Source organism: Diadema antillarum, unplaced genomic scaffold, assembly GCF_040938485.1.
Source record: "Diadema antillarum isolate AM-2024a unplaced genomic scaffold, OU_Dant_1.0 seq00000089_RagTag, whole genome shotgun sequence".
Taxonomy (NCBI): Eukaryota; Metazoa; Echinodermata; class Echinoidea; order Diadematoida; family Diadematidae; genus Diadema; species Diadema antillarum.
Window position 1 is genome coordinate 1,891,458 of NW_027271179.1, and position 23,902 is coordinate 1,915,359.

At 38.0% G+C, this 23,902-nt stretch overlaps 1 protein-coding gene across 1 annotated transcript in view; it reads left to right on the top strand.

Annotated features, from left to right (window-relative positions):
• LOC139726554 (catalase-like) overlaps positions 1–23,902 on the top strand; it is a 99,095-nt gene that overhangs the window by 14,306 nt on the left and 60,887 nt on the right. The window contains 2 exon segments of the mRNA XM_071637545.1: positions 15,773–15,947; positions 17,194–17,304. Of these exon segments, the coding sequence (XP_071493646.1) occupies positions 15,773–15,947; positions 17,194–17,304 (286 nt within the window).

Below are 23,902 nucleotides of genomic sequence, written 5' to 3' on the forward strand. Positions count from 1 at the left end.
CGGATAAACGCAATCACAACATTAGTGCTCTTTCGGATTATTTTCACACTATGTATGATATGAACATCTCAAGGAAATTTGCATGTTTCGGAATATCATTTTCGCATCAGCGAACCTTACGTGGGTACTACGAAAATGACCTCCCCCCAAAAAAAACAACAACAATCAAACAAACAACAACAAACAAACATACTAAGTTTTAATCTTATTTATTTGCCTTAGATATTTCACGTTCCGTCTGTGTTTCTTTTCTGTACTATGATTATCTCTCGCTTCCCAACTAAGAAATAAACGATGTCAAACCATCGATCAAAATTAAACTTATTTTTTTGCTTTGAATATAAACTTTGTTATTTCAAAAGTTCGTTTATCCAAGAATAAAGCAAGGTTCGATACTCCGAAGGTTTGCTAAACCGACAATGAAATAAACGCATCCATGGAATCACAAACATTCTTGCATTTTTGGATCATGACTTTCACATTTATTTACAATTAACATCTACAGCCTATTAAGGTGTATAGGGAATTCGCGTATTTCGGAATATTTCATTTTCGTATTAACGAACCTTTGGTGGGTACAACGAACATGACCCCCCCTCCACAAAAAAAAAAAGATCCAAGGCAAACTTATAATAGTCTGAATTACCCGCTTTGAAAATGTCACGTATCACTGTCTGAATTGTCTCTCGCTGGCCAATAAAGAAATGAACGATGTCAAACTAAGAATTGCACTTGTCTTGCTTTGAATATCTCTTCTCTTTTTGTTTATTTTTCCTTTTCTGATTCAATAAAAAAAAAGAGCCCAAACAGGCAACGTAACGCGCAACTGCTGAAGAAAGAAAATATATTGCACATCCAAATAACGAAGAACAATCCTTTTTTTGAAGGGGGGGGGGGGTAATTTTCTTTTTAATACTTGGTCGAATGTGCAGGCTATGTTGGTGAAACCATTTCCTTTTTGGTCGGTATTCTATGATAGTTATTCCTTCTTTTTTATGACACAAAACTCAACACATTGACACACCAACAAAACACCCGTCATAACTGAAAAAAATTGTTGACAATTTAGGGCAATTCCACGGTAACTGACGTTACGCGTAAGGATTTTCATGAAATTGTTTATGTTGTAGTTTTGTAAATGAAAGCACCCGGGGCTTGTAATTAGCATTGATGAATGAGTTCATGAGAATGAAGAAATAGGTGGAAAGTTTTTCTCTCAAACTGCATTTCTTATCACATAGCAAGTGAAAATGTGTCGGTAACTGACGTTACGGAAAAAGGACATGGGAAATTATGGTGTAGATTTAAATGGAAATATCTCATGTCCCTGACTTCTGAACTTTATGTGTTTAATATGGCAATATACCTAGGTTCTTAGGAACAGGTGTGCAAAATAATGTGCACTTTAGATATTTCCTTTTAGCACCATGCCAATTTCAGTGAAGGCATGCCGGTAACTGACGTTACGTAACTGACGTTACGCTTACATTTGCTATAGGGTTTACACATGGAAAATCATGATTAGGAATAGTTTTGTGATATTTCATAATTCTGACCTTTCAGAGTGATTTGTTTGATATGGAATCATACCTTGGTTCATCAATTGCAAATACCCAAATGAAATGAAACATTAGTCCATTTTCTTTGTGTTCTATGAAAACTTAAAGGTAAACATGTCAGTAACTGACGTTACGTAACTGACGTTACACATACTTTTGCTATGGGGTTTACAGAGAACTAATTTATTTAACAGGTTTTATATACTGCTGCAGTATACGAGTAACAATCCCAGGCATTTACTTAGCAACAAAGTAAAACAAAATCCAAAGACACAAATGGGGTGGGGCCCTTATAGGGCAAGCTCCCCCCCCCATGCCATAGCACAGTTGAGCAAAAATAATGTAAATGCACCAGAGGATATTTCTTGACATTTGTCTTAAGATTGAATGCTTATTCAACAGTTATGATTACACAGAGCCATTTAGATTCATCAGTTCCAAGTATAAATATTGACATAACTAAGGGTTGTTGTTGTTGTTGTTGTTTTCTTTTTAATGAACAGGAAAGTTTCTATGTAGGGTACCCCACCCATAATGCCCTGCAGTACTACACAAAACACGGATATTTTTGTGTGTGAAAAAAAAAAATCTTTCAGGTCATGGGGAAATACAAATAGATATATTCACAAATATGTATGAAATCTAACTGTGATATATTTCTTCTTCTTTTCTTTATTTTACTCCTTCTCCCTCAAGGCATTGTTAGGGCCACAAATAAAAACATGATATCCATTATCAATAATGATTTAAATGAATAGTGTTACACTTTTAATATTTTTTCTGTGAAGAAGAAACATGCTTTTTTTGGTCAAAAGGGCATTATTTGTTTATTCCTTGCTTGAAGGAATGTAATTGTTTTTCTATTCCTTTTCACTGGTATGAAGGCTTACAAATATATCCCAGATACCAAGAAATAGGACTTTGCAACAAAAGAATTCTAAGATCAATATAAACGAATCTTCCTGTTCATAATTATCATGTACATTTACGTATTACAAAAATGTCCCTGAATGAATGGAATAAAGTAATCAACAAGTATGAACAGTTTTTTATTTTACCCTAGAATCACCTCTCACTTTGAGCAACATCAGTGTTAAACGTTGAGCAACATCAGTGTTAGTTTCAAACAGTAATGACAGTACAAGTGTACATGCCTTATGTCAGGCCTGCTTATGTACCATTTCAAGATGTGCCATATTAACTAAACCACACATTTAAGTGCAAGCGAAGAATTGCCTTGAGGTAGAAACTTCACTAAGCTTCCAGATAAAAAGAAAAATGCTAGCAAAAGTAGTCATTAGTAAAGATTATAAAACTGTTGGTATACAGCGGTACACAAGCTTTTTAATAGAAAAAGGTGGTTACCATGCAACCACATCATTGATTAGGCCTACAATTTTGGTAGCTTTATCATCCCATAGGGCTGTGAATGTACTGTAAAGTAATTTGAGTGCATTATATATTGCATGTGGTAAACCTAAACTTCCAGATGATTTAACCTTAAACTTGTGCTGAACCGAAAATCAAAAGCTCAAGCCCCCTCCCCACCAAAAAAAAAAAAGATAAATAAATAAATAAGATAAAATGAACAAAAAAAAAATGTATCCATGGACATACAGTGTACCATGGTGATGACATCAGTCCCTATCAAAGGGATTGCTGCTCTTTGTTGATAACCTTTGACTTTCCAGATGTATTGAAATGGCCTATAAGGTAAAAAAATTTGCCTAAGTTATAATTACTGTCATGGTAACTGACGTTACATACTGGTATATGACGTTTCGGTAACTGACGTTACACATTTTGATGCGTTCATTTGACTCTCCAGTATGCCAACTATCCTTATTTTCTGGTATTGAAAGGAAGGCATATGGGCATACATTAGAAATCCTAAGTTACATCATACAGCTCACTTTCTTTGATGAATAAAGTTAAAAATTCCTTGTTTTTGGTAACTGACGTTACATCCATCATTGTCGAACTAATTAAAAGTTTTTATAAAATTCTTTAAAGCGACCAGCTTTTTCTTTCTATCATGTGGTAAAAGACTTGTCTGGTAACTGCATACATATAAAAGATTGTTGTTTAGAGTACTAGTAAAGTGGATGTACAGAGGGTAAATTATGTGACAATACACTCTTTCTTACCATTGAGTTATAGGCATATTTTGGCAGCCATTTTGAAAATCAAAATGGCCACTTTTATTGAAAAACATAATGATTCTTAAAACTTCAACTCAAGTATTGTCTGAAAATGTAAGGTGCTTGAAACAAATATCATTTTGAATTTTCGGCATCTGTGTCCTACATACCGTGGAATTGCCCTTTACAAATCGTGAGCAGAGGATCCCCCATCTTTCGATTTCTCTCTCCCTGTCCACTCTCACTCGTACTCGGCTCACCCTACTCTTTCGGTTAACAGCTCGTTATTCCGAAGGCTCTGTATTCCTAAGATTCGTTATTCCGAAGGTTCATTGTTCCGAATTTCATTTTCGGATTAACCAATCTTCGGAATAACGAACCTTCGGAATAACGCCACAAATTTTCGGATTAACGAACCCTTTTTCATTTTCGGATTAACAAACCTCTAGGTATAGGGAATATGCGCGTTCGGATTAACGACCCTTCGGAATAACGAACCTTCGGAATAGCGAACCTTCGGAATAACAAACACCACCCACTCTTTCCCCACCATGGCCACGATCACAAGAGTGATAAAAAAAAACAAAAAAAAAACAGCAAACAACTAGCAGCAAATATGACTACACTTATCTCTTGTGAGGTGATTATCGAAGCAAAATGTTCACAGATGAAGTAGGGTGGTGGCCCTCCCTCGTTTAACAAGGACATGAAAAAAAACCCAATGTGAATAGTAGCCAGCGGGAAACTTGACACCTGTGTGACAGACAAAACCACAGGGCAGAGGAATTTGTGCGCGCGTGTAAATTGGGGCCGGAGTCACCAGTCGATTGTTTTTTGCTTTTAAAAGACACGATGATTCCTCATCGAACGGAAACTACTCAAATACGTAGTCCATGTGTTGCGTTCAGCCGGGCTAGCAATGGCCGCGCACACACAGCGCATATGCACACGAGTCATGTATGGATTGCAAGCATGCACAGTTACCACCTTATATGGAATATCGTTGTGGCAGAGTGATTTACAGTGAATGACGGTACTTACAGGGTAAGGGAAACTTGCCGAAACTATTACAAATTATGTTTACGAACCAAAAGAAAATGAAATTGCTTGAATAAAAGGTATGCAAATATCATTTCAGTAGTTACGCATGTGCGTCAAATGTACCAGGGATGTCCGTCAAAGAAGTGACCGAGGTGTTTGTCACTTTCAACGTGTTGTCCGTCAAAAAAGTGACTGTGGTGTGCGTCAAAAACCACGTATGGTCAGTCAAAAAAGTGACTGTGGTGTACGTCAAAAGCCCCGTGTGGTCAGTCAAAAAATGACCATGATGCACCCATGTCCGGGGGTAGTGGGGTGCATCATTACATTGACAAGTGCATTAGTATGGACTGAATCCTCAGAAACCGACTACGATCAGGTAGTCTACTGGCACTACAGTAGATCAGGTAGTCTCTCTATGTCCTGTGAAACATTAGTTCTGGTTGTGGGATTTGTGTCAGGATAAAAATATTACTTTGTGCATAATGATGCATGGCCACAGTCCAATTCATTTTAAGCTATAATTCTGGTAGACCAATCAATGTTCCTCTTGCTTGGTAGCATCTTGTTAACTTTGTGGTCAGGAGTGGATCTGACTGTATTGCCGACAGTACATTTTACATTAGGCCACCGAACAAGAGCTAGATTTATCGGTCTATAATTTTGGTAACCTTCCCCAAACTACACCCTCTCCAAACAAATTAATTGATATAAAATACAATTTTAGTAATAAAAAAACAACAACTGAAGAATGATGAGTGCTGAAAGTTGATGGATTCACAACTTCTTCGTGAAGATTGTTGATCAACCTGTCAGCGCGTGTTTTTTTTTTTCATTTCATTATCCTTGAAATTTATCTTATATTTGGAGTGGGTATTTGTTATATCAAAAAGGAAAAGCATGTGTGATTGTTTTCAATGTTAATTTTTAATGCAATATGTATAGATTTCAAATATGATGTATTCATTTTAACAACTATTTGTGCTTAACAATTATTTTTTTGTATGTTCACATTTAATCCTCTTATAAGTGGATTTTTATCCACTTATCCACTTTTTATCCACTTATAAGAAGTTTTATCCACTTATAAGTTCAGGGATGACATCATTATACTGCAATTAATATTCAATTCTATTGTATGTCCATGTAAGTGAGGAAAATTGAAGTAATCAAATTGAACAAGCTATGTCAGTATTTTTGGAACGTATCGACCATGTGCTGTTGTTGTAATGCCATGTCTTGACATACTTGTAGTTTAGGAGAAATAAACTAGTACATTTTTTCGTACATCTCTTCGGTAATGCATCAAAGGTCTCAGAGTTATAATTGTGTATGGAAGACAAACTCTTACCTGTTCATTGCTACACATTTTAGAAGCTTGCCTGGATGTGATGTATTCCTACGCTTGAGTTTATGTTGAGTTTGCATCAGGTGGTTGATACTGGACTACTATCAAAATTTAGTAATGTAATACCATTGGATATGACTATTACAGGGACATGATATCCATGTAACAGTAATACAAATCAAAATGATAAGTTGAATAAGTTATTTTTGTCAAACACCAATCATTGAGTACTCTAACATTATGTGTTCTTACTCTCCTTCATTTACCAGGTCAAGAAAAAGTTATGTGAATGAGAATAAAGTAACATGTTGTACACATCTACTGCTCGGACAAAGTCATAAAATCTAAATGTTTGCAGTTTTATAGAAAAAGAAAATACATTGTGGCACAAAATATCCTTCCCACTATACATTGGTTTATGAATGTGTTCATTTATCTTTACTTGTGTAATGAATTATTCAACATGCAAACTGTCTTTTTTTTAAAGTTACTAAACAAAGAAGGTGGGTTCTGTGTTGTTTGTACCATGATTATGAAGACATGATGTCCATGAAATGGTGGTATCCACAATCTAATTTTGTGTAACTGCAGTCATAGAGTGTTCTACTGCCATCTGTTCCTACTCTGTATTGTTTTTCCATGCTACAAACTACAACATAATGTACTTCAACTCATTAAAGGGAAGGTAAACCCAAAGAGCAATGTGGATTGAGTGAAAGTAGCAACATTAGCAGAACACATTAGTGAAAGTTTGAGGAAAATCGGACAGTCGATGCAAAAGTTATGAATTTTTTAAGTTTTGGTGTTTGAACCGCTGGATGAGGAGACTACTAGAGGATATGACGTATGAGTGGACAACAATACAAAGAAAATATAAAGGAAATTCGACAAAAATTCACTTTTCTAGAATTATGAAAGAGCAATGGACCAACCGCTTTCAGAAAGCAGGGGGAATAATTGCTACCCTTAACATATGTCAATATCAAGTTGATGGAATTTGTAATTTTCATGAAAAATTGATTTTTATAGTATTTTTTTTATATTTTCTTGGTATTCTTGTCCACTCATACGTCATAACCTCTAGTAGTCTCCTCATCCAGCGGTTCCAACACCAAAACTTTAAAAATTCATAACTTTTGCATCGATTGTCCGATTTTCTTCAAACTTTCACTGATGTGTTCTACTAATGTTGCTGCTTTCACTCAATCCACATTGCTCTTGGGGTTTATCTTCCCTTTAACTCTACTACAATATATGTTTACTGCCATCAGCAACTTCTCTCAGAGTTCATCTAACAGGATACAGCGATAGAGGGGGGGGGGGGGGAATGCACACGTTGTGCCTTAAATAAACATTTTGCCATGCATTCATTCATTTTTTTTCACCAGGATGCATCTTGCCATTACTGTACATACGATATCATTTCATGTATCATATCATTATTAGACTTTTAGTTCTTTGCCATTGTACCACCATTTCGGGGACATTATGTCCATGTAACAGATGCATGCACATTTTAAGGTAATGTCTTGAAAGAGATATTGACATTTTAAAGTAATCAAAGATTTAGAAATTATAAGATAACACATTTTTTTTTTGTATTTACACAGAAAAAGACATGATTCAAGAGACCAACTGAAGTGGAAACTTGAACAGGATTAGTATGATTTTGAAAATCACTTGTAAATAATTTCTTACATTCTCCTCGTTTCAACTTTAATATTTAGTTCTTTTATTTCCATGCAAAGAATTTGACATTCAAGGTTTTTTTATCTGCTAGTACAATAGTAGTAGTATTAATTGGTCCTGTGGCAAAAAGTGAAATTTGGTATGTAATGACCCTTGATGGACATTTAGTTATAATGCTCCTAATCATACCTCTGTTACAGAGACATGATGTCCATGTATTGGTGGTAACATCAAAAATGGAAGGTTAGGCCAGAAAAAGTAGTCAAGTATTTCCAAAGAAAATTATTGCATTCTGTTTAGGCATGATTTCTCTTCATTACCTAGTTCTACATTCCATCATAAATTGAATTTCTTTGCTTGGTGAGAAAAAAGAACAACACAGAACATGGTACTGCTATACACAAGGAGTCTCATGTTCCATTTATTGATGCTCTATCTGTCAAAATACTTGTACCATGTTGAAGAATGTGGAACAAAGTGATTAACAATTTTGTTAGTAAAAAGTTTCTTAGGAGTGATTGAGATCAACTCCTTTTATTTTGAAGGTAAGCAAGTATAGTCTTAGCGAGGATGATAAATGATGTCCATGTAATGGTGGTATTTTGTCTAATCTTGTTTCTCTGTTTACTCAAATATGAAGGACAGTATTATGAAGCCTTGAGTGGATTTAGTTGAAGAATTGTCCCACAAAACTTGGAATAAACAAAATAGTCCATTTATCACACTTCTATTTTTTTACTCTGATGTCACAATTTTTGCCCCAACCCGATGGAATGACCCATGTATACATGTAAATGCATGAACAGCTCCTACAATACAATATGATTTTTTGTCAATAATTGTCGACAAAATAAATACCCCTTTTCGTATCTTTGTATGGAGCCCATACAGTATAGCACAAATTAAGTGTCATAGTAAATAATAGAAATTCTATTAAACTGTATTGATAATAGACATGCTGAACACGTAGCCAGTCAAAATATGAACGATGCACACACTCTCTTCAGAACCACAGAGAAAGCGCGCCCCACTTTGACCTGTCTGCATAGGTCAACCTACATGTAGCAACTGCAAATGCTCTTTCTTGAGGTTAAAAGAATAAAGAAGAGCATATTAACCCATTGAGGACGGGCTGATTTGGCTATACCAGGCATTTTCCATAGACACCTACCTGAGTTTACCTGGGACTAGTCTTCAACGGGTTAAACAGTACCCTTGTGCATGGTGTTTTGGATTAGCATTTGGTATCAGTGTTTTAAATCAATGATTCTGCCTTCGCAAATAGACCATAAACCCACCCTTAGAAGATTTGTAATTTGGAGCAATCTTCTGTTTTTAAAAATTTTATCGAAACGTTTAAAAAAAGTCCAACAGGTAAATTTAAATGCAGCATCCTGTTTGCAGCCACAATTCACTGATTTTGTTGTTGTTGCTACGAGGTCAAGTCTACACCTCAATCAACCCCCTCCCCATTAACCTGATACTTTCCGTGCTTTGAATCTGATGCATTCTTGACAGATATTTCCCTTCACGTACTCCTGTAACAATCTCTAGGAAGTTACCCGTTCCTCAAAGGGTGGAATCCAATCCACAGCGTTGTAGTGAAGCTCATTGTATAACACTTGAAGACGAAGTGAATGGAGAGCTTATCAGTAACCGTAGAGAATACCGTACTGGTAATGGCAGTGTACCATATAGATGTATACCCAATAAACATCCCTAATTTGAATGCATGTCTGGATACAATACATCTGAATAGTAAATGTGTTTTCTTCGATGTAATCAAATGCATTGTTTTCATTAACTATATGGGCTAAATTGGGTTTAGACTCTGTATGTTGCATGTAGTGGATCCTGTTCTGTAAAGACAGATTGGGAGACAAATTCCACATTTAGATATCTTGTAGAGCTATGTTAGACCAATTTTTTTTTTTATGAAATATGGCCAAACCATATCATATTAAAGGTCTCAGCGAGACAAATCCAATGGTGAAGAGATAATTGAAATTGGATGTTTCTTTACTGAGTTATGGCTTGTCGAATGTAGCACTCAACTGTATGTCTTCTGCGGCAATTTATGGAGAATTGCTTCTCCTTACTCTAGTACCCCCCTATGCAGGTTTTTGAAACAAAAAAAGATGGTTTTATGCACCAAAATGAAGCTGTTTCTATAGGACATACGTGTAGAGACACACACACACACACAAATTAAATAGCAAGTTAACTGTACTTCATCTTAATTCATTCTATTGTTTTTCATACGATTATATTTTTTTCATTCACATTGTTAATGTTACTGATCGAGGAAGACTCCAAAAAGTCAAGTGGAGTTGGTGGGTATTCCACTATTCCTCCGTGAGTTTTACAAGTGAAGTTCGTTGAATTTTGTCCCTCTGCTCCTATTTTCAAATCCTGGATCCACTGCTGAATTATGTAAATGGCCTGAAAATATTGCAAAATTACATTTTAAATTAAAATCATAATATTCTAATCAACTTTTTATTATACATGTACGTCAATTAGGCATAGACTCTATGCCAATGTTATGATTTACCAAGTTAGGGCCTGACAATAAAACATTTATATTACTAATAAGCTTAAGATAAATATTAATAATAATTGGCTTAACTGCAGAATACTCCGCCAAGATCTCCAGACGAGATTTCCCGACCATACTGACTGTGCTTTATTTCGTCCGGGATACTACGCACACAGTGCACAAGAAAATCTCGTGCATGCCTCAAAAATCTTTGTGAGATATTCTGCATTTGTTAATGATAATACTAATGTTGAATATTATATGATAATAATTATAATAAGAATAGACCAACGATAATAATTAATGATTAACCTATCTAACAGCAATCATATTCATACATAGTAAGCCTACAGAGGGGCACTGGTAATCATTTGTGCTTCAAAGTCAAAACCCAACATCTTCTTCATCAAATTAAACTCAAGACAAGATTGAATTACTTGTAATTTGCCGATTTAAACTTGGACTTTGTCTAACTGTTACATGTAATGTTAGAATTTAAAGATCTGAATTTGAAAAGTGAAACATACATTATCATAAAGTTTTCTGTAGACCTGACGTTAGAAAGTCTATTAATTTAGTAACTGGTTAGAACTATTGGAATACTGTTAGTGTTATAGGAGTATTAAGGTGGTTTGAAAAAAAAAAAATGCTTTACAAGTACTGAACAACCGGCTGACAACGAAAACTTATTTTGGAAACGATCATTGTGGAAATCAATTAAATTCTATGGGCAAAAACGGCAGAGAAATGAAGTAATTAGCACAACACGTAGTAGCAGGCCCTACTCTTGTACACATACAATTGTACATAGAGTCTATACTTGAAAAACGTAAGGTGGCCTTAAATACGAACCTACGTAATCACCTCCGAAACCGTGATTCTGCGTCCCGAAAGATGCCCGAGAGATCTCCTGACACTGGCTTGCTTATCCCTGTTGCGACAAAATGCGACAGGTTTTTACTGTAAATGCAAGTGGTTTCTAGGTTAAAACATCCACAAAAATCAAATAAAGACCGTTTTTTTAAAAACCCTTGAGATCTTATACATAAAAAACAGGGTCCAAAGTCACAAAATCGATGCCTCTTTATCCAAACTTCACCAAAATACAAGATTTCTAGGGGGAAAACGAACTGCTTGTCGAGTTCTGACTGGTCATTTCGCATACATGTGCAACATGTGGAGATGTACCGACGTAAATATCTCTACACACCTATGTCATATGACCAGGCAAGAGAGAAAAAACCAACCCGGAAGCAGAAATAATGTGGGGTCACTTTAATCAAGATGGCGACTTGCATGACGTACTTCATGTAATGTGGAGCTCCGCGATAATGTCATCGAATGCAAGTTTCCCGATCATTTTGGTGATCCAAATTAAACTTTTTGTTTTTAGTTATTTACAGTGCATTTTATTGATATTTTTTTTTAAAATTAAAGCTGTATATGTAGCCACAGTGCTTTGATGTAAATTGACCTTTTAGCACGTCGGCAGAATAGGAAATGTGTTAAATGCGACCTCGCTGACATCGCTATATCTTGCATGCTAGATATGCAGTAAAGGTCTTTTACATTTATAGCTTTCAGGGGCCTACTTCAGTTTAAAACCTCCATTTATGCATTAATTGCTAGATAAAACTCTATTCTTGATCCCTATGTCAATGGAAAAAAAAAACTTTTAAAAAGACATAATCTAAGAGGCAATTTGTAGCTCTAGCTGTACCTCAAGAGGTGCAGATACAGCATTTTTAGCTCACCTGAGCTGAAGGCTCAAGTAAGCTACATCGGAGATCTCACTCACTGTCCGTTGTACATCGTCTGTTGTATGTCGAGCATAAACTTTTTACATTTTCATCTTCTTGAAAACCCCATGACAGATTTTCACCAAACTTGGCAGGTAGCATCCCTAGAGGGATAGGATCTCAATGTGTTCAAATGGGCACCATGCCCCCCTTGGGGGCCCCCAGGGGACCCAATCTCCTCCCCCCCCAAAAAAAAAAAGAGAAGAAAAATAGCACTTAAAAAATCCTCTTCTCTAGAACCAGAAGTTATAGAGCAAAGTTGAGTTAGTACATTGATGAGTGTAGCTTCAAGTTTGTTCATGGCGGTTCAAGGGGTGTCCTGGTGATGTATCACTTGGTCTACTCCCACTTTGTCTAATAGCCACTTAGTCTCTACCCATGTAGTCTAATCCTGTTTTGTCTACAACCAGTTTGTCTACTGACCATTCAATCGAATTGCCTCTTAGCCTCATTACCAGTTGATCTACTTCCATATGGGCTATACCCATTTCTTCTAATACCCACAGTTCATAAGACAAAAATGGAAAAAAAATCCAAGGAGACATAATTGCAATTGCAATTAATTAATACATGTGTATTACTTACTCGATATTGGAGTTTATTTTCAACGTCTTGTCACCTTTTTTCCCTTTTTTGTGTTTTATTCTTTTTTTTTGTTATCATTACAAATCATTTGTAAATCATTTGATCATGTTTGTGATATGATTTAATAAAACATACAAAAAAAATAATGATTAGCCAAACTGGACATTTTGTTATAAACCAATTGAGGATAACATGTAGACCAAATGGGCATTAGGTGAAATTGATAGTAGATGAATTCAGCCATAGTGGTGTTAAGATGAACTGGGAAGTAGACCATCTGATATTAAATCAAGTGGCAGGTAGCATCCCTATGGGTATAGGCCAGGTTCTCAATTTGTACAAAAGGACACCATGCTTCCCATTGGGTCTCGACCATTTCAAAAAAAGGGGAAAAAAATATTGTTCAAAACTGGAAATACTCGGAGTAAAATTTGAAAATAGTGAATGCATGCACCTTCAAGTAGATCCAGGGGTTTGGCAGGGATCAATGGGGGGGGGGGGGGGGGGGGGGGGGGGGGGCAATAGTTACATTTCAGTTGTTGTTGTTGTTGTTTTTAAACTGCAATAGTTAAATTTTCTAAAGAGAGTGTACTTGGCAGGTATTTTTACCAGTATGATGGAATTAGCATATGGATGCCATGCCCCCATAAAAGCGCTCAAAGCTGCCCTCACCCCCCCCCCCCCCCCAGCAAGTTCACAGTGTTCTCAGGTAGTACTAGTATAGTTTGCAAGAATGCTAGGAAGGTGAACTACAATGATCCTTCTCATACAGTGTATTTTATAAGTGAAGCATAACAGACTGATGAAAAGATGGAGTGGGGAAGAAAATAGAAAAACAACAGCAGTGGTTTGTTCCTGGTACTAGGCACAGATGCCCTGCTCTAGTCTGATATAGTTAGTGATGTATTTATTACTGAATAGCAGGCATTATAACAAACCTGCCCACCCACAAGGCCTGTTTTTGCAGCCTTTTGATGTAAACTGTTCATCAAGTGCTGTGTTTTTAGCTCACCTGAGCCGAAGGCTCAAGTGAGCTATTGCGATCGCCCTTTCGTCCGGCGTCCGGCGTCCGGCGTCCGTTGTCCGTCGTGCGTAAACTTTTTACATTTTCATCTTCTTCTCAAAACCCCAAGACCGATTTTCACCAAACTTGGCAGGTAGCATCCCTAGGGGGTTAGGAACTCAACTTGTTAAAATGGGCACCATGCCCCACCCAGGGGGCCCCCAGGGGGGCCCAAACCCCCCAAAATGAAGGAATCTTTAAAAATCTTCTGTAGAACCAGAAGTGATAGAGCTAAGTTAATACTATGAGCTAGTACATTGATGACTGTAGTTTCAAGTTTGTTCATGGCAGAATCAGGGGTGCCCCCCTTGGGACCAAGGGGAGGGGGGTGGGGAGGGGTCCTAATGGGGCCTAAATTGTACATTTCCACCTTCTTCTTGAGAACCCCAAGACCGATTTTCACCAAACTTGGCAGGTATCATCCCTAGGGGGTTAGGAACTCAATTTGACAAAATGGGCACCATGCCCCACCCAGGGGGCCCCAGGGGGCCCAAACCCCCCAAAATGAAGGAATCTTTAAAAATCTTCTTCTTCAGAACCAGAAGTGATAGAGCTATTAGTTAGTACATTGATGACTGTAGTTTCAAGTTTGTTCATGGCGGAATCAGGGGTGCCCCCTTTGGGACCCAGGGGAGGGGGGTGGGGGTGTCCTAATGGGGCCTAAATTGTACATTTTCATCTTCTTCTTGAGAACGCTATCACTGATTTTCACCAAACTTGGCAGGTAGTATCCTTACGGGCATAGGATATCAATCTGTTCAAATGGGCACCGTATCCCACCTGGAGGGCCCCAAGGGGCCCAAACCTCCCAAAATGAAGGAATCTTTAAAAATCTTCTCTAGAATCAGGAGTGATAGAGCTAAGTTAATACTATTTATGACTGTAGTATCAAGTTTGTTCATAGCAGATCCAGGGGTGCCCCTCTTGGGGGCAGGGGGGAGTGATGGGGAGGTCCAAATGGGGGCCTAAATTGTACATTTTCATCTTCTTCCTGAAAACCTCATTATAGATTTTTATCAAACTTGGCAGGTAGTATCCCTACAGGGTTAGGATCTCAATTTATCAACATGGGCACCATGCCCCACCCAGAGGGCCCCAGGGGGCCCCCAATCCCCTCAAAATTAAGGAATCTTTAAACATTTGGGCCCTTATTGTACATTTTCATCTTCTATAAGAATGCCTGGTCAAATTTTGGTAGAGCTGTGAATAATTTAGATTAGTGACTGCGTGAAAGGTGAACTTGCGATACTCAGGTGAGTGCTAGACCCTTGGGTCTCTTGTTATATTGTATCGCTTGTATTGTGAGATGCATCAATATGAAATCAGTCAGCAGCAAAATCTCTGGGCAGTTTTCAGCTGAAGAACTATGTGTGCCTGTGTGTGTGTGTGTGTGTGTGTGTGCAGATATTACATATAATTGTAAGTGTCCGTACTGAAGCATCTGAAATAAAAACAGAACAAACCAAAAAAAAAGTGTACGGCATGTAAGTTAATGGTCTTCATTATTTGAAAATGTGTCTATTTGGTGCTGAGTGTAAACGATAATCTCATGAATGGTCTTATAACATGCATCCTGGATACATAATGCTTTACTGAATGGTCATTGCTAATATAATGATTTAACAAGTGATTCACTAGGAGTCTGTATCTAGAAAAATAAATATGGAGGAATATTTCCTTTTTTTTTTTTTTTTGCTTATAGTATTCTCCTATTTCATGTTTGTTGTAGTTGATAGTTGAATGTTTATGGCCTACTGGAAGATAATGTTTCCCTTTGTTTCCTTATCAAAGCAAAAGGCCTCTCACCCTGACAAAAAAGAAAGAAAAAAAAACACACACACACACACACACACACACACACACACACACACAAGTTCTCTCTACCTGAAGTATGGTTATGTGGATTTACACATTATCGAACTGAGCTATTCTAACTAGAACACGCCCGTGAAAGAGAGTAATTATAATTGATGAAAATCTTTCTGGCTTTATGTTGGGTTTTGTGATGCAGGGCAAGACTGACCGTCTGACCACATCCACAGGATGTCCCATCGACAACAAGAAGGCAGTCATTACGGCTGGTGCTCGTGGCCCCCTACTCATGCAAGACTTTACCTTCACAGACGAGTTGGCTCACTTTGGCCGTGAGAGGATTCCTGAAAGAGTCGTCCATGCCAAGGGAGCAGGTAAAGAGATGCTTCTTAGATCTAGAATGTGTAAAAGGAATTGTGTGGTATCTAGATGGTTCATATTGTACCTAACGCTATGAGTAATACACAATTCATAGAACCCTCCCATCAGTTGTAGGAATTCAGTAAATTGTTGGCATATGTCAGAGATTATACTCATTTTACAATTTTATACAAACCATGCTCATGTGTGTTGTCTGGAAGAAAAGGAAATTGTAATTGCTGAATACATTGTACATAAAAAAACAACAACCATGATGATATGCAGGTACATCATTTGAGATGAACAAAAAAATGTTACGAAAAGGGTATAAATAATATGGAGGATTATAACTTTTAGTTGAAATATTACATTGTTTTCAAAGCGCACTAGTAAACAAACTGAACTGACGTTCCATAAATCCATATTTTAGCCTTGTAATAGAGGTGGGCTATAGAGGGTCAATTTTAGGTCACATTTTTAGAAAATGCTCATCTTAGTTTGATGACTTTGTGCCTACTGACACCATTTTTGATTTTTTTTTTTTGATTGCACCAGCCACATACCAGCATCTGCATGACACATGTATAATGTAGATTATTTGTATGTTTCTTGCTGTATTGTTGGTGGAAAACACCAGATTGATAGCTAGAACTTGTTATTAAGAGTATGGTAGTTAACATGAAATGAAAAAAATACAGAAAAGAATGAAAAAAAAAATGGCGGTTGTGGTAGGGTTAAAGGAAAAGGAAAATCTAACCCTAAATATGGGAAAAGGTTAGTATCATGCGGAAGATTAGGTTTTACACTAAAATTATCATTATAATCCATTTCCTTGACCCCTAAAACATGGGGAAAGACACCAAAACCATCACGATAGACCAAAAAATAGTCGAGTTATAGAGAAAAATGTCTTTTTTAAGCCGAAACAGCGGCCATCTTGGATTTTTTACGATTTCGGCCGAGACAATCTGGATATCGCATTTTTTTGTTCTTTTTTCTCAAAAATGGTGTCAGTAGGCACAAAGTCATCAAACTAAGGTGTGATGAGCATGTTCTGAAAATGTCACCGTCTATAGCCCACCTCTACTTGTAATTTTATTTTTGAATATGCCGCATGTAACAGCTATGGAAATGTTTTCCTGAACAAGAACAACATGTATTCTATTGTTAAATAGAAATGCTCACTCTTGATGTCCAGTGCTACACGTATTGTAAATCCGTGCTCAATCCGTGTTAACATGGGCTTTTCACTTCAAACAGGTGCTTTTGGCTACTTTGAGGTCACTCATGACATCACAAAGTACTGCAAGGCAGCACCCTTTGAATCGATTGGGAAGAAGACTCCAGTAGCCATCAGGTTCTCTACTGTTGGTATGTCAAAGTGGCTGCCTCTTCTCACCAAAGTTCTGTGGTTTGATATGACTTTGCTTTTTAATACAATCAAGAGTAATCAGACTCATGTGGCTATCTGACTTTGAATCACTCTTTGTGAGTTTTGTGGCCACATCTTAGAAAGAGAAAGAGAAAGACAGAACATTATAAACAGAAAGTATGATGATTGTGCCAGAAATGTTCAATTCTCCAAAATGGGGTTTGGAAACATGGGTTTTATGAATTTGCCTGGCTCTACCAGCCCTTGTGGGTGTTGCTGACATAACTAGATACCTTGTTGTTTGTGTTTTTATTGAAGGAGATAGACCTAACTAAAAACCATATTCAAACCATGCATGTAAGCACAAATTCCAAGTTTAATGACATAGAAAGCAAACTTAGATGTTTTCACAGGTGTTGTTTTTGTTATTATTATTATTATTATTGTTGTTAGTATTATTATCATTATCATCATTATCATCATCATCATCATCATTATTGTTATTATTATTACTGAGTGCATTTCACACTGTCATTTTTTTTTTTTTTGGCAAAACAGTTGTTGTGATTCTGTTTAGATTATAGAAATATGAAAGGTTTGATATTTTTGGGTATGTGTCTGTGTCTGTGCCTGTTGTATTTTGTGGTGATGTTTGTTCTTTTGCCATCTTGCCTTTAACCTGTTAAGGATGGACTGATTTTGCTATAACATGCATTTCCCATAGACACCTGCCCAAGTATTCTGGGGACTCATCTTCAATGGGTTGGAGGTACTGTTTACCATTGGGAGCAGTGATTGAGAAAATGTGACCCGCGACAACGGTTTCAGGCAAAAGTGGCAAGAGCAAATTCCCTCCTAGGCGGGGTACAAAGATTTTGACCATTATTTTTGTCGATTTGGGGTTTTTCAGAAATTGAATCTTTGATGTTTTGTACATCTACACTAAATTTTACAGCATACATGTAACACTAAGTTTTTCCTACCGAAAATGGAATTTTAAACACCCTATGTTGGATCGCACTCGTCAGTTTCGATCTTCTTTCGAACGCCACGCCACTATGCCCAGTGTTGTTACGGCGAGGCATCTCACGTGCGATTGGATAGTGCTTCGCACACATTTACATAGTTCGGCTTTCGGCGATACGCCTCGCAGCGTGTCGGAAATGTTTTGTCCACGCATGCATGCTCCATTGTTGTTGCTGCAATAGATATCAGTACGCTCGGTCTTTAGTGTATGCTCTTCGTTTGGCTTTCTATCCGAGCTTTTCTACCGCAATGTTCGACAACGGAAGTGAAACAAAAAGTGAACAGCAACACTAACTTAACGTGAAAAATAGATACGATAGGGAACATGGTTTAAGCGTATCAGAGTGACAAATCACCACACAAATCGTGCAACATACGATCGGAAACTGACTTTTTAATTGTGCTTGTAGTAAATATTACACCAGGTTTACTCAAAAAGACAGCAGAAGAGAGAAAAGAAGTGGTCATAAATGACCAGTATTCAAATAATACACTGTAGTAAACGTCAAAATTGCACAAAACTAAGTAAAGTCGTGTTTGTTTGTTTGTGTGTTTGTTTGCTTGCTTTTCTACTGCACAATGCAACACATTCACGGCTTAAAAAACAACAACAGGAAGCGTGACCATTTTCATATTTCTGCCTTCGAAAGGGTCCCAATGACGAAATTTACAAGATAGATCAACCGCTATGAAAACGTGATTTGTAAAGACGTGGACAGTGCCACCCGCTCCTGTGACGTATACACACATGCATAGCGTGTGGATGCCATTGAGTAATGTGCACCATACACATGCAACCAGCAGCTTGTAATTATCGTATCCGCCATCTTGGAAGACATACCGGTAAACAAACCCGAGCGAAACGCATTGTGCATTTTGCTCCATACACTGAGTTCCGAGGAAGGTGCCCGGGAAATTTGACTCTCTCAGTGAGCCAATCAGAAGCTGTTATGGTTGCTAGAGGCGGAGCTTAATCTCAATTGGCACCATTGTACGGATGGGTGATTCTCACCTCGCATCGCCGCTAGGCACTGTCTTTGAGCATGAGGGGAACCTTCAAAGCCCATTTTCTTGCAATTTTGTCAGGCTAACAAATCAAAAAGTGTGTTATATTTCACCTTATATAGCCACTTACAGTACCGGAGAATACAAGTATTTTATATCAATGTAAAGCTTAGGAAATGGGCAAAGTGATTCAATGAAAAAATGAATTTTCAAAATCCCTGACTTTTGCCTGAAACCGTTGTCGCCGGTCACAAATGTTTGAGCAATCTCATTTGATGCAGATATATGTATGTAGGATTGTTGTATCACAAAACATCCTACATATAAAGATTTGCAACAAAAAACAACAACAAGAAAACTCATATACAGTCAAACCTGCCTTAGCGGCCACCTGTCTATAGCGGCCACCTGTCTATAGCGACCACCTGTCTATAGCGGCCATTGAAAAATCCCCTCGAGAGAAAAACCCTGTTAAAGACCCTGTGTATAGCGATCACCTGTCTAACGCAGCCAGCGGCCACAAATTTTGTTTCCTGTGGTATATTTTAACCTGTCTATAGCGGCCAAAAACCCAATGGAGCTGTAGCCGAGCCGATAATTCAGCGTGTTTTTCTGCTTTGTAGCCGTGCTGGCAACGTTCAGTGATCGCCACCGCTGCATTCATCCCTCATTCAGTGATAATAATGCACTAGTGTTAAGCTTTCTTCATGACAACACATACTACATGTACTATGCAACAATTTCATATACACCGGCATGGTTAAATGCATGAAACACATGGTGTGTGCATACTTACACACATACATGTACATGTAAGGATACAATGATGATACATGTATGTGTAAGCAATGCACACAAAGTTGGATTACCTGTCTATAGCGGCCACCTGTCTACAATGGCCACTTTTTCCGTGTCCCTTGGGTGGCCGCTGTAGACAGGTTTGACTGTATAAGGATATATCACTATTTTTCTCGATAAACCATACCGTTTTTCTCAATAGTTATACTGATTAACATTTTTACTTTGATAGTTTCTATCCCTAACTCACATTTTAGAACTATTTTGAGCACTTATGCTGGGTTTTTGTTTCATCGGCAAATGGTAAATAATGCCTTTGATTTGTCTGAGGTGACAGTCATATCTACCTCTGTATCCCACTCAAACCCTAATTCTTTTTGATTCAATGGATTCAATTTGTCACAACTGAATGTTCATTCACCAATAATGTGATTGTTATGAATGGGCAGCCAACTTATGTGGGATACTGTGCTTGATTTTAGATCTGTTGTGGGTTATGGAGCAGAAAATCCTAAGTGACCTCTCAGGAAACATGTAGTAAACTACATGTACATGTAGCACAAATGCAGTTGATGTGTGAAAACAAGTAGATAATACCCCCATTCCACAGAGATTTTTTCTCATTGGTCACTTGTCGGAAGCAAGGTTTGTTGCATTTGGCCACCCACCGAAATTTATCGGATTACAGTCTAATGATGCAGCTGCATCACTTTGGTGATCCCTCGCATTTATCCCCAAGTTGAGTTATCCTTAGGGTTTATGCCAGGTTCAAGTGTATGTGTGTGTCACACACAAACACACTGCTATAGCTTCTGACCATTCGAGCATTGAGAATTGAGGGTTTCTGGGACGAACACTGAACTAGAGCTTTCTATAGCTCGGTCGGTAGAGCACTGGGCTAGCATCTGGAGGTCTCGGGTTCGAATCCTGATGGAATTCCATTTTCCACTAATAAGTGATATTCATTCTGGTCAGTTTTTCTGTTTGCGTTTATACCTTTAAGTAAATAAAAAGGTAGATTGAATGAATAAAGCAATATTAGTTGAACACAGTGAAAATTTGAGGAAAATCGGACGATCTTCTCACAAGTTATGAATTGAAAAGTTTCATTGCCGCTACTGATGTATAAGGGGACTAAAGCATTTTGCGACTTCACTTATGGAAAACGATATAACATTCCACAAAATAGAATTTTTTTTTGGTGAAAAGTTCACATTCCCTCGACTTGTTACTGACATCTGGTAAGAGAAAATTTACCCCCCCCCCCTGTTTTTTGAGTAAGGGAAATAAACTGATCTTATTAGATGCCAGGAAAGTGAAAATACACCTGGCAAAAAAAAAGAAAGTGAACACTTTTTCGAGTTCATATTTTTCATAGCAGATTCTGATGAAAATCAATGTATATATATACCATATTAAAGGTAATTAAATTGGCTGTCAACGTAATAGGTCAATATAAAGGGAAGAGCGATCGCAATAGCTCACCTGAGCCGAAGCCTCAAGTGAGCTATTGCGATCGCTCTTCGTCTGGCGTGCGTCGTGCGTCGTTCATAAACTTTTTACATTTTCATCTTCTTCTTGAGAAACCCATGACCGATTTTCACCAAACCTGGCAGGTAGCAACCCAAGTGGGATAGGATCTCAATTTGTTCAAATGGGCACCATGCCCCACCTGGGCCCCCAGGGGGCCCCAAACCCTCTAAAATTAAGGAATCTTAAAAAATCTTCTCCAGAACCAGAAGTGATAGAGCAAAGAATCGGGGTGCCCCCCTTGGGACCCAGGAGTGAGGGGTGGAATTTTCACCAAACTTGGCACGTAGCATCCCTAGGGCGATAGAATCTCAATTCCATCAAGTGGGCACCATGCCCCTCCCCCTGCCCCCATTAAAAGATTCTGTTTTTCAAATCTATGTAACTTTTATAGATTTATGTTGAGCTGGACATGTAGTGAGCAATGTTGTAGAGAAAATGGCAAGCTTTGCTTTGATGTAAGTTACAGTATGACAAATCTCTGATTGCTCTTCTTTAAAATGGCCGGCAGCTACATTACTGTAAAGGCATGACTTTTACGCACAAAACATTATTGACAGAAACCTAGAATTTAAACACAGAATCCAGTAGGGAACACCGCCTGCTGGTCATTAACCACATGAAATGTAAGCTATGTGGAACGCTTTCATTGTACTGCTATGGCATTTGGCGATTTAGCGATCAGTTCGGGTGGGTTTGTGCGTTTGAGCAGAATATACGAAGTTGGCACGCCGTCGACTGAGTCGGCATGCGAACGTGGCACATAAAGAGTTAAGGAATCTTTAAAGATTTTTTCTAGAACCTCTGTTCAACAAGGCCACCATGCTCCCCTTGGGGACCCCTAGGGGGCCCAGCCCCACCCCCTCCCACATTAGGAAATATTTACAATTCTTCTTCTCTAGAACCAGAAGGGATAAAGCAAAGCTACTGTGAGTTTGTACATTTACGACTGTAGTTCCATGTTTGTTCAGTGCAGATCCAAGGCTGCCCCCCCCCCCCAAGTTGCTGTTTTTTTTTTTTTGTTTTTTTTTTTGGGGGGGGGAGGTAGGGATCCAAACGTGGACCTAAAGTGTTCATTTTTCATCTTCTTGCTGAAAACAACATAATGGATTTTAACCAAACTTGGCAAGTAGCATTCCTAGAGGGATAGCATCTGAAAGTGTTTGAATGTTGAATGGGTATCATGCTTTCCGTGGGGGCCCCATGGGGCCCAAACCTCCTATTAAGGAATATTCAATAATATTCTTCTCTAGAATTAGAAGAGCTGTAAGTTTTTTTTTTCCCCCCAAACTGCAAGTGCAATGCAGGGCCGGCAGACCAGGGGGTCGCTACTTTGGGCCCTCAACTTTCTTTTTACCCCGGAAGTGCGTAAGTGGCACTGGAGAGGAATACTGTAAAAGTGGATATTTTCGCACAACTATATTTTGGTGCTTGGCTGGGTAAGAAGAGTTTTGTGTGTTTTTAATTCCACAGAATCAAGACAACACGCACAGGAACATATGGCAACCAAAAAATATTCGCGTGCTTTAATTTTCGCACCTGTGTCTGGTTGCGCGAAATGTGCGGAAATTTCAACACAGCGAAAATTTCCATTTTTACAGTAGATAGAAACCTTGAAGTGTGAATGCGGTAAGGCTTTGCTTTTGCGCTGAAGACCTTTCTTTTTTTTTTTTTCTTTGCTTGTCAGCTGAAGAAACGCGGAAGTGGAATGAGAAAGATGAGCATTTTTTTTTTTTTTTTTTTAACTTGTCAGCTGAAGAAACCGGGAAGTGGCCCCCCCTCCCACTTTTGAAAATGTTCCACTGGCGGTACAATGTACATGGCAGGTATTTTTACTAGTGTGATGGAATATGCAAATGGACACCATACCCCCAGCTCTCAAAGCTGCCCCCGCCCCAAGTTCCAGTGTTCTCAGGTAAGAGTCTCTAAGAATGCATGGAAGGTGAACTTGCGATCTCAGGTGAGCACGAGACCCCCTGGTCTCTTGTTACTTTTGTGCCTTTGAAGAGAAAAGCAAAAGTGTTCACTCATGCATAAAGTTTCCCTTTTTATTGGCCTGCCAGGTTGATAGCCAATTAAATTACCTTTCATATGGTATTAATAGAATAGTACATTAAAGTTATCGTATGGTTTTGGTTGAGACCTAACTTCAGGTTTCTAACATTTTGGGGTGAGATAATGAGAAAAGTCTGATGAAATATGAAAGAGCATTAACCAAAAAGATGTCAATGTTTATTT